Source organism: Labrus bergylta, chromosome 9 (genome assembly GCF_963930695.1).
Source record: "Labrus bergylta chromosome 9, fLabBer1.1, whole genome shotgun sequence".
In the NCBI taxonomy this organism is placed as follows: domain Eukaryota; kingdom Metazoa; phylum Chordata; class Actinopteri; order Labriformes; family Labridae; genus Labrus; species Labrus bergylta.
In genome coordinates, this window is record NC_089203.1 from 18,146,479 (window position 1) to 18,159,049 (window position 12,571).

Sequence of the window (12,571 nt, forward strand, 5' to 3'; positions counted from 1 at the left end):
CGAGGGGCTATTTCACTGAGTGCTTATCCTTTCATTAGGGCACAAATATCTTGTGTTTTTTTCAAATTCTTGTTGCTGTTGGAATCAATTCCATTTGCTTTCTTAAGTTAATTTACAGCAATGCATGCAGCATAGTATATATATTATACTAAACATGTTACTGGTAGTTAGCTGGAAATACTTTGGAGGAGAAAAGTAAAAAAAAGTATTCCCTTTTAAAATGTGGTGGAGTGAAAGAAGAGTTACGACATTTAAATTATTTAGTCCAAATACTTCGATATTTTACTTCAGTACAGTACGTGAGTAAATTAAGTCTTTCCAGTCCCGTCATACACTTGAATCAAAATCACTCATTAAGAGAAATACAATCGTAAACAAACAGACATAGGGCAGTTTAGAAAAAAAATATTTTGTTTTTGGCTCAGATCACAGTTAATCCACAGCTTTGCTGCACTGAAAAGTTTGGTACAAAAAAACCCCCCAAAGAAATATAAAATGACTTAGAGTGCAAAGAGGAGATGCAGTGCATATCTTCAGTATACAATACAGTGATACACTGAGAGAATGTCTTAATATCAGTAGCAACAGAATAACAATGATCAAAACCCTGGGTAAACTTATAGAAAAAAAATGAAACAAGACTGCCATCCAGTGGTGGCACAGTGCTGATATTTGATTCACATCAAATAAACTCTGAAACAAATTTAAAAAATAAAAACATTATTTTCACGGTCACAGATAACAGTGTATGAATATTCACATTAACCTTCTGTAGTCCTTATCTGGGTCCAAAGAATTCAAACAGTGCATTGAAGGATAAATAATAAAATCTCCTTGTGGGGTCGAAGGAACTACACAGTCGGCAAGAAAGGAGACAGCTCTTTCTCATTCCACGCTAATGTACTCTTCCTTTGGTTCTCTGTAAGAAGTCAGAAGAAAAAAGACAAGTCAAGTTATACTAAATCTTGCTATAAATCATTCATACATCTTGCAGTTTTCAGTGTTCACAAATGGTTGGGTTGTTTTTTTTTCAACCAACGAGCAATTCAATAGGCCTATGTATTAAACTATTTAAAAACTTACATTTGAATCAACTGACCACTCCCTTGTAAAGAGTGACATTTATCCTGGTAGCTTCATCAGTCTGCATGCTCATCTTTTCTTTTACTAATCACAGCTTTAGATCTTATTAGGGCCAGAGTACCAAAGAGCGGCGTGGGGAACCTTTTACTTTCTTTCTCTCCACCAAATGAATCACACATGTGGCATCTTTAATTTAGCCTTTGAAAGTGCTGTTGAAGCATTTCTGTTTAAAAAAAAAAAACCATGATGGCTGCCACTAAAGGGGGATATTCTAAATCTGCTATCATGTCAGTTTTTAACAAACATTAGTGTCATGTCATGGTGTTATCATCTATGTCAGTGGTTCTCAACTGGTCTAGCTCCAGGACACACCACCATGTACCTGTACATATGAGAGCACAGTTCACCAAAGTTAAATTCCTTGTGTGTGTGTGTGTAAGCATACCTGGACAAATAATCTGATACTGATTCTGATTCATCATGAAACATTGCGATCCAAATTTTCAATGAAAAAGTATACAGTTTTGACCTCAGACGGTACAGAGCTTGTGACAGAACAAACTAATGTGTTTGAAAAGGGCGTCGTAGACTTTTAACACTTTTTTCCCCAGGCAGGCTGCTGCACGCCACTGAAAATTAGCTATGTGACTCACTTTTGAGTCCCGACCCACCATTTGAGAACCACCAGTCTTTTTCATAAATGCCAAACTTCTTTTTGTGATGTTGAATATCAAGCCATTTCAATAAGATGTTACAACAAGCCATGTAGCTAAGCATCATCCTATTTCATTGCACATGTTCCTTTGAATGGATGGTTGTTTATTATTCTTTGGAAGGATTTGTAAGTCGATCAACAGGAGGTTAGGTAACTATTGTCATAGATCAATTAAGATTGTATTAAGCAAATAGCAAAATATTTTGTTTCTGATTGTCATTTATTTGTTTGATTTGGTTTGATGTCATATTGAATTGAAAAAAAAAGTGGATTGGGGGTCCATTTTTTAAGATGTACCCTAGAAATATGTTGATAAAAATGTAGTAAAGTTAAAGATTAATTTGTTAGTTGTGTTAATAAATTGTAGATGAATCATGAATCAACATGATGATGATTTGTAAAGATCTACACATACTGTACCTTGTCTCTGACAGAAACAGTGTGCTTTCCTGGCAGAAACATCAAGGTGAACGCGTCAGTCATTGACATTTTCATGCAACAGACACAAGTTAGCAAACTGGCTCAACTTACCTCTGAAAGATGTAGAGGCCAATCATTATCACAAAAGATACGACGTCCACAGAGATCCATATAACTTTGTACGTGTCATGAGCCTGGAACAATGGTCAAGGTGTGTCACGTCACATAATAATAATGTTTGTTTTTTTGAAACTGTAGAAATTTTTTTAGCTCCTAAACAACTTCTTCAACTGATGCTATGAACTCTGCGCATTTAATTTGTCCTTAAAACATGATCTTTGTGCAGGTGCATGTAGTGCTCACCATGACCCAGTCAGGCTCATTCATCTTTTTTAGAAGATGACAGGAGTTGGTGGTAACAGAGCTGGCCCCTGCGCACCACAGCAGAGAGAAGAGCCAACGTTCATTCACCACCCACAGGTTCACTGTAATGTTCATACTGCGTAGATCACTGTAGGATACAAACACAGCGTTTAAAGTGGATCATAGCAAACACTGAATCTGACATACTTAATTATCATGTACTTAGAAGTTAGTAGTTAGTTTGAATACAAACATTTATAATATATGTTTTTTTTTTTGCTGCATTCATAAATCGACTGTATGGGATGAAAGGTGTATGTGTAAACAGTGCACACTTGAAATGCATAGCATTATCATAAAGCACTCATGCACAATGAGATCAGCACACCTCAAACGTGTTGAAACTGCATTTTTTAAACATTTCTTTTTATAAAGGTGGACGTGCTCTACTGTGAACAACACTCCTGGGTGGAGCTATAATTTGAAACTCATTCCCTGGAGGTAGATCTTGTGCTCTATATTCAGTGCCAACACTGTGTCTTAGCATGCAACACACACACTTTTAATTAACACACTACTGTGCACGCCCCCTGGCACTACTGAATAGGTAATATTAGTGCATAGCGTTTGGGATTGTTTCTTACCTGATCTGCTTCATACTCAACGTGCTGTATTTCACATTCAGGTGATTTCCTGTTTTGTTAAGCATGTCTTTCGTGTTCTTATAGACCTGGATGAAGCCTGGGGCGATCTTATCTACATAGTCTCTTTTTTCTGGGGGAAGCCAGAGAATCTACAAGAGGTCAAATACAACAGCTTGACAATAAAGTTGTGAATTATTTCAATCAAATTCCATCATAGTTGAGATTAAAATAGACTTTACCAGACTTTGGTCAATGCCAGAACTCAAGATGGTGCTGACTATGTCCTCTGTGTCATTTTCCACGTCAGGACTATATAAGTCGAACACCACTGAGACGTTGTGCTGCTTTGCAAGGTTTAAGAGCTGAAGTAAGGAAGGTATAGTCTGTCTCCGGGCTTTTCTCTTCTCCTCTGCCGAGAGCATGGAAACTGAACCGAAAGGATCTGTCTGCAAAATTAGATCATACTTCCTGTGACTGCAGCATGTTGCATGAATACACATAAAAAAGAGTGTTTGTAACAACGCCCGGCCTCACCTTTATGAACCATTCCCCGGCATTCAGACTCTTTAATTCCTCCCAGGTGAAGTTGCTGCTGTGGCTGAAGTATTTGTCTGGAAACTTGTCTTTGACATTTGTTGTTCTGCGCAGGAACTCCGCCTTATGGTCATGCATCAAGAAGGGAACTCTGTCTTCACTATATCAGAAAAAAAGGTTAAAAGTGAGGTGCAAAAAACTTATTTCAAGGTGCATTCATTCATGTATTGACCTGCAAGAGCAACAAGAACAAAATATGTGAGCTAAGATATTAAAAAAGTAAACAAGATAAGACTTTGGACCTGATCATCTGGTCAACAACCAGATAGAAGAAACAGACAAATGAATAAACCAAATCCTCAATTATCCAATCAAATCTATTATATCAAACATTAAAAAATCATTTTTCATTTGATGCCACCTTCACTGTACCTGAGCTGAACATCTGTCTCGAAGGCTGTGACGCCGCATGTGATGCTGCTGTTGAACGACATCATGGTGTTCTCTGGGGCCAGCTGAACACAGCAAGAGCAGATGGGTGAGACACACTCGTGTGCTTAAGCCACAGTAGGTATTGTACCCTTAAGACACACACACACAGCCCCCCACAAAGAGGTAGTAACAGAGGCGTAAATCTGTGTAACTTGACCTCTTACTGGAATATAAAATGGGAAAATCCGCAAATTTTACCTATTGAGAAGTTGGAAAAGTGTTTGGGATTTTTTTGCTAATAAAGGAACACATTATTTCAGATGAGTACAACATGTAAAAGAGGATATTGAATGTTGTGGAATGTTTTGTCAGCTGACTGTTTGCCTGTACGTAAAGACAGTAAACAGAAAAACGAGTTTCAGGCTAAAGGTATAAAACTCTGAAGCTAACGTATCACAATTTATACCTGGTTTGTTCAATCAGTCCAAAAACATACAGTAAACCCTTTTTTTTTAAATCTAAAGATGCTGATTATTGCATGGCTGGCATGGAATATTGATTTTTTTTTTTAATTAAAAATTAAAAATGACAAATAAAGGTTAGTTTCCTTTTTTTATCTTTTTTATTATTATTTTATTTTTATTGCCATTTGGCAAACATCTTAATAAAAAAAACCTATGTAATGGAGTGGTCTTGTTTCACCACTCAGCCCTTAACACTCTTGTCTCAGTGGAAAATATTTCTTTTGATGGATTGGTACTGTTTGCACTGTTCATCTGAAAATAAACTATAATGTTATCAGATTAGTGTAGCTGAGAAACAATAATGGAAGTGAATTTATCAACCTAAATCAGTGGTCGATTTTTTAAAACTTTGTTCCTCTTTTAAATGACCATTTCAAACCTATTAGATTAGATTAGATTAGGAAACTGTATTAATCCCAGTGCAGGAACTCTGTCACAGTTTCAGTTGTTATCCTATGCTATATGGAAACACCTCTGGTAGGCTCTTTGTGGGACTTGTGACTGACAGGGGAGGATAGCTAATAAAGTAATTTGAAAAATAAAAACTACAAGTTAAAAAAAAATGGATAATGTGAGTCACATTATTTATCCAGGGGGTTTCTCCTAATATCAGACTAATAAAGAAATAATATCCTAAATGTCTTTGAATATTTCAACATGCAAAACATTTTCCCCACTTAAAATCTGACCACACAGAGTTTTGGCTTGCACTGCTGTATTGATGGACTGTTATCAAATGTTATATTATCCCCAACCTCCTCTTACCTGTTCAAATAATAATGACCTGTAATATTAATAATAATATACAAGCACGGATTGAATAGTTGTGCAAAAACAGAATATTTTTGTTTTCTTTAAAAAGTATTTTGAGGTTTAAAACTCATGTTACTTACAATTATTTGTTTTTAATAACCTCCTCATATGTAGAGACTAATTATTGTTGTGAAGTAAAATGAGTTGTTCAGTGGGAGGACTGGGAAACTCTACATCTCACAGCACCCCTATAGGTCGGATGCTAAAATCGCCCCTTGTTGCTGAGCCTCAACTGCAGCAGCTCTTTCCATAGCCGTCTAATGGGTACACTATGGGAGACTGTTTAATGTGCATCTTTAAGCCTTTGTCGAGTAAATCAGGATGCTTACCATCGGGGCTCCTCTGTGGCCAATGAGCTTGGGTTTCTCAGGTAACTTGTGCATTTCTATCAGACAGGGAGACTGGATGTACAGGGGACACAGGAAGATGGCTGTCGACACCGTCACAAACACCACTGCGATGAGGAACTTAGACCCTGGTGAGAACAATAGTCAACGATATAATAATCTTTTTTTCTTTTTTTTTTACTCTGATGTGAGTAAACAAAGGACCTCTTCAAAAGTCTCTTTAGAAGTTTGATCAAATAAAGCACTATTTGTTCTGTGGGAGTATCAAACATATCAGTGCCTTTCAAATCCGTGCATTCTTTTATATTCCTCTTTGAGGTTACACAGAATTAAATCACACAACACATAAGTGAAAGCATTTGGTGAAATACACACGGACACAATTGTACTTTCTGGGTTTCGTATAATAAAAAAAATAATGGTTAAGAAAACTCCACAGGTCTGATGACATTAACACCTGTGTGCTCTGACTAATCTCCTTCGACTGCATGTCAGACACATGAGGACAGAGGTTGGCTGTGCATGTGCTGTCCGGTTTGTTGTGGGGAAAATGTTGTGTTTGTATAAATAGTGGCATTTCTTATAGATGTTCCAGTACAATTTTTCTTCCTATTCCAATATCTAACCTTGAGTATTTTCCAATACCAACCCCTCAGAAGCTAGTTTGAAGAAAACCACTAATATTGGTTAAAAAAAACAACGATTACTGAAGGTTACAAGCTTTGAATTACACTCTCTGATCGCTCAAACCTGTTGTTTCTTATTTCCCCGTGATATTTTACCTGAAAAAGATTTGATTTTGTGGGGGAGGGTTGGACTCATAATGCTGCATCAACTGGCTTAGTTACAAGTCTTCACCTAATACCACATTTTAAATCATTTCAGAGGACAATACAGAAACTGGGAGCTGTATCGGTATCAAATCAACTCTGGGGTCACATTGTGATGCCAATGTGTACCCTTAACTGGCGTTTAACACTTACAGTTTTGCTTAGCTGCATGGAAGCCCCTGAAGACGAATGGACTCAGCAGGGTCAACGCCCCAACAGCACCAAACTGTAAGAAAGGAGCTGTGGCCTGCCAAGAGACCAACACACAACAGAAACACATTCAGAAACTCACTGACAGAAACTTTGTAGAAAAAATAGGAGTCCTAAAATATTACTGTACCTGGAGGGACAGAGGAACAGTTGGCCACTCTTGTTGCCACTTGAGACTGATTCCTGCGACCCCAAAAGCGATGAATATAACTCCCAAAAACAATAAGACCTTGGTAGAGAAAAAGGAAAACATGAACTTCAATGATAAAAGAGAGTTTTTTGTGTGGTATCATACAAGTATATTTAATATACCTTATGCAGCCAATGTAAGTCGAGTGGTTCTCCTAAGAGAACTTGGAACAATGCAAAGATCTGTAATGAAAGGAGGTTCATTTTATAACATGACATGGAAATATGGCGTCTTAATCTCTGGCTTAATATGAAACTAATCTTTTTTCTTTGGATTTGATGCTAATCTCTCTTTTCGTATTATATAGGTTTATTGTTTCAAGGCGAAACAATGGCTATTTTATGTTTTTTTTTTTTTTTTAGCTTGAAATCTAAATGCCGTGATTAACCAGTCTCATGAGAGTTCCTCTGTTAATACAGCATCAATACGTTATTCTCACCAGCAGCAGAACGCAGTAGCTGGTTATAGCCGCAGAGATGATGATCAGCACCATGAACCAGTTCACCCACCGTTTCATGTTTGCAAAGCCCTGCCTGATAATAGAACAATAGAGGGCAGCAAAGGGTTAGCAGAACAACGGTCACCAATAAAGAAAAGAAAAGACAGGATTCTGGGCTTTTGTTCAACATTCAATGTGGGCCATGTGGATGTTTGTGTGTGTTCGCTCACCAGTTCACGTCGTCTTGGTCATTAAAAGTAACCAGACAAACATACATCCAGCACAGGGAGAGGAGGGAGACCAGAGTGAGAACTGAGAACCAGCAGCACGCACGCTGATGTGAAAAGAACAGGAATATAAATGTTTCAGCTTTTGACACTTCAAAACTTTTAAAGTCATCAGGGTTCAGATAGTAATCAAAATCGTTTATGTGCTGTGTGTGTGTGTAGAAGTGAAAGTATGTGTGTGTGTGTGTGTGTGCTACTAGAGAATTAAATCCAAAAAGACTATGGCATGACTCCAACATTTTTTCATTGTTGGGTTTGTGCAATGCACTGAGCCGTGATAACTTAACCCTTCATTCTGTTACAGCATCCACACACACCTCAGCCCGCTCATTTTTCTCAAAAGAAAATATAAATATATATATATGCACTGCTGCAAATCCCTCCCCCTCTCTAATCCAGATAAACCTATTACAAGCCTGATGGGGCCCGTGAGTTTACTGATTGTGATTGGCACACTTCTGCACATTAGTGTTTATAATCATCACTTTGTTAGAAAATGTTTCCTGTCTACAAGTGTATGAAGAACTTTCTTTAAATAATGGAATATCATATAATCAACAATAATCAACAATGCATTTAATTAAAGAACAAGATGGCCAACAGGTTTGTAAAAATATAAATTTCTGATTTCAGTCTGCTGGAATGTTAATCCCTTATTATGGGATTAGATTAAAAAATTGGAAGCACAAGTGACCTAAAAAAACCTAATAAACCAGAGCATATCTGAACATCTTAATGGTCATGTACAAGTCTTTTTTTATACCACACAAATAGAGCCAACAACACTTACTTTTCTCTCGTTTTCACTTGATTGCTTCCAGTGGCAGCTATACAAGCCCCTGCTGCAAACCCTCCACCAGCTTTCATCTTGAGACATCGTTTCCCCTCCTCTCTCACCGTGTCAGTCCTGCTCAGACACCTGATACACAAAGCCTGAAGCAGGATGGAGAAGGCCTCAATAATGTTTTCTCCGGGTACTAGGAAGAAGCCTGACCTCCTTCACCTCTCTAAAGCTGTGGAGGGAAGGAAGGGAAAAGGGTGACTGTGACAGAAAGCAAATGAGGGGCCGGGAAACAAGGGGTTTCTTTGCTTATTAAGGCAATCCCCGCTCAGTAACCCCCTGAATAGCGGCAGTGTGCAAAGGGGGGTTAAGTCGATGGCAGCACTTACAATAGCCAACACCATGGGGTATTGAATGTAGTGCTCGGACCGGCCTGAGAGTGAAGTCACACTATTGAGCCTCTGCAGCACAAACAGCCACAGTGACAGGCACGTCCACGCACAGAGAGGGGGGGGGGGGAGAGTAAACTCTGAGTGTGATGAAATAAAAACAGAGCTGAAAGACAGGTTTGGGACATCGATGACTCCTGGAGATTATAGGGATTTAGATTTTGAGAAATGTGGCATGTTGATATATATCAGGCCAAGAATGGGCCACAACAATATCTAAACATGTCAAGGCAATAATTTTACCGTTGTGCCAGGTTATGGTACTCTATCAGGTGTGAAGTCATGGGAAATTACCAGCCCTTCTAGATACCACCTGATGTGACATGTTAGACAATAAACGTTTGTTGTCTGAAGGTTTCTTGTTGGACTTGATTTGACTTGGGGGCGGGGGGGGGTTCAGCAGTTGTCTTCCCTATATTGTTTTTTTCCTTCCTAAGTCAAAGCCTTAATGATAAAGAGAAGTTCAAGGTTAGGGTTTTAAAGTTTTAAATAGGTGAAGCCTTTCATCTAATTTAAGATGGAGTTAAGATATTTATCACGCATAACCCAAAATAATTGTGTCACTGAATCCTACCATCAGGTTAGATATTTCTTTCTGCCATTAGGGAACTGTTCTTCATTATCAGGCATATATCATCCAATAAAAGCAGGTCTGTACAGGTTGACAGGTTTCAATGTCACTGACGGAAAAGAAGAGGCTTTGTTTCACTGCAAAACCTGTACATTTACGAGGAAGTTTTAAACCTGAGAGGAATGTTGAGTAATTACTGCATGGGAAAAACCGCACAATCAACCTGTGACAAGAGGACTAAAGAAAATAAATAGAAACGTGTCCCCATTACAATCAGAGAACAATTAACTACTTTTGTGCAGCTGGGTGCATTATAACAGCGTCCCTTTGTATAAAACGTAGCTTGAAGACATCATTGGTAAATGCCAATGCCAGACATGCTGCTTCAAGGATAATGTTTTGTCGTATGAATACATTAGACTTGCATGGTGGTGTATATTCAAAGACAACACACAGGTACTATATTTTGTGTACCAAATAGGTTTCAGCATTTTCCGCTGTTTGGAAATGAAAGCTGTATTTAGGCATGGTGATGTTGTTGATGTACTTGAATGGCAAAAGTGATGAGAGATTAATCATCATAATGTTTATACAGTGACATGATAAAAATGTTTTGACTTTCCTTCATGACAGGACATGTTTCACCATCATAAGAGAACACCTTCACTCTGTTGTTTGCATCAATAAATTAGCAAAACTAGAACATTTCATTCAGCCCATAATATCTTAGCAGAGAGCCACCTGATCAAAGATAGTCTAAAAGACAGATCATGATGTGATCTGGTTTGTTTTACCCTTGACCAAAAATAGAGAGGTGTATAAACTTTATACTGTACAACTCAAAATACACATGCCTTTACTTATCTTGTATAGGTTTTAAAATTGCTCTGAGAGCAAGAGATTTTCTATAACTGTCATGTGATTGTATCAAGAATTTTGGCCAAGCAAGAACATTTTTTTAAACTTTATTCTGGTGGGTTTTTAATCTATCTATCTGCTGAATCAAACACAGATCAAAGGACTCACCATTAATCAAACTATTCCGTGAGATTCTCCGTCAGCTTCTTCACCATCACATCAAAACAAACTTCGTGGGAAAAAGTGCTCAGTTTGCCTCTCCTCTCCTCTTCTCTCCTCTCCTTCTCTCACACGCTCTTCACCCTCTGTTAATCCGTGAACTGAATGCGAATAGTCCCACATGGATGGGTGCTGCTGGATGAAGGGGTGTAGCCGAAACAGAGAGGGAGGATCCATAGACTTCAGGTCAGGTTATGAAACAAAGTGGAACTTTAAAAGGTTCAGAGGTAGCAAATATGCAACAATAGCCCAGAGATCATCTACGGCAGGACGTCTCATCTAGCTCACTGTTGGTGAAGCTATGAAAATAAAAATATTTATTTTTAATGACACCAAATTGTGGCAACTCATGATGTATAAATCACACAATAAATACTTAGGTTTAGGCAAAAATCCCCCATTGATCAACCTTCTTCTCAAATTAAATAGCCTATAGGAACTAGATTACATTTCTTTTAAATTGCTAATTTTTGCAAGATATTCTCGAGTGAAGTGGGGAGAACTGTGAGGCTATACCTAATGGAGAGAGGGCTAGGTCAAAAAAATTATGATGTAGGTTATAAAAACAAAATGTTTTTAATTTTCGGATAAACTAATCCACTATCCACTATAGTTTTAATTTTTTAAAGATGGTTTAAAAAAGTAAACTGGGAGTGAAATTTTACTCTTCAAGAACTGATTTTGGGATTTTACTAATCACTTTTTAAGGCATGGGCCGGGGTCTGCTACACCACAGAATTGCTTTTATGTGGTTTCATCTTCTTATTGCCTCTTAATTTAAAGGACATGGCCTTTCATTTGAATTTAAAACCTGGTTATTTTAACTGGAAAAACATTCTATTTGACTTAATAATGAAAATAGATTGTTCTTTCTGTTACAAGATAGTTTCTTCATTTTGGTTTTGTTTTAACATCTACACTGTATTGCTAAGATGTGTCATTAACCAAAATTCAGTGGCCTGGGCTGAATGAATATAGCCCAAATGATCGAGAAGTAGTCTGCTTGAAATTATCAGTAAATCAAGGGTGAATGCTATGACACCTGTCACTCACTTAGACTTCACTACAGAAGTGAATGGAAGAGCATGCTACAGTGCTGGGGCTGTAAAATAAAATAAAATAAGTTCAATTAGAGATGCCATATGTTTTTAATAACTATTGGGTTCAGTTGCAACTCTGGGTTACACCAAAGTTCAAAGTTATTTGAAGAATCATTTTCTAAAATTCTACAATTCTACAATTCACTTAGCAGACGCTTTTATCCAAAGCGTCGTACATCAGAGAGTAAGTACAACACAAGTAAGGATCTAGAAAAAAGGGAACAATGTCAGTAAGAGCAAATGATCAGCTTTGAGTCCGATTGGACACATAGGTGCTGGCAGGCATTGCACAGAGGCAAAGCACAACATTGATGGCAGTTCTTGAGAGCTCTAATCAGTACAGAAACCATCTTAGAAGTCGCTGTTATAAAACAAAAACCATCGTCATGACCATCATCATCATCAATAATATCGAGACCATCATCATTAAGTTAGTAGGTATTCATGACAGAGCTGGGTCTTTAGCTTTTTCTTAAAGGTGCAGAGGGACTCTGCAGATCCAATGGAGTTTGGAAGTTCATTCCACTACCGGGGGGTAACAGAAGAGAAGAGTCTATTCAGCGTCTTAGGACCCTGTTATGAAGGTTGGATCAGACGCCTTTCATTGGCAGAGCGTAGTGGGCAATCGAGGCTACTTGAACCTTAAAAGTTAGCTGGTCATCAATCATGACACCCAGGTTCTGGGCAGACTTTGTAGGCATGAGTTTGGTTGTTCCAAGCTGGATATTGATCTGTGGTTGCATAGAGGGACTGGCTGGGATG

The 12,571-nt window shown here is 38.0% G+C and overlaps 1 protein-coding gene across 2 annotated transcripts; it reads right to left on the reverse strand.

Annotated features, from left to right (window-relative positions):
* Positions 1-256: 256 nt before the first annotated feature.
* Positions 257-10,802, reverse strand: gdpd2 (glycerophosphodiester phosphodiesterase domain containing 2). 2 transcript variants are annotated; one of them, XM_020635748.2, is made up of 16 exons: positions 10,659-10,802; positions 8,622-8,844; positions 7,775-7,878; positions 7,545-7,638; positions 7,228-7,287; positions 7,046-7,144; positions 6,859-6,952; positions 5,858-6,003; positions 4,192-4,274; positions 3,760-3,919; positions 3,465-3,671; positions 3,226-3,374; positions 2,582-2,729; positions 2,330-2,412; positions 2,219-2,247; positions 257-919 (listed from the first exon to the last, which is right to left on the reverse strand). In XM_020635748.2, exons 2-16 carry the CDS (start codon positions 8,706-8,708, stop codon positions 852-854), a joined length of 1,611 nt encoding a protein of 536 aa, XP_020491404.2. In that variant the 5' UTR covers positions 8,709-8,844; positions 10,659-10,802; the 3' UTR covers positions 257-851. The 2 variants fall into 2 exon arrangements, with proteins under 2 accessions (XP_020491404.2, XP_065815054.1); XM_065958982.1 differs by lacking the exon at positions 2,219-2,247.
* Between the last annotated feature and the right edge of the window lie 1,769 nt (positions 10,803-12,571).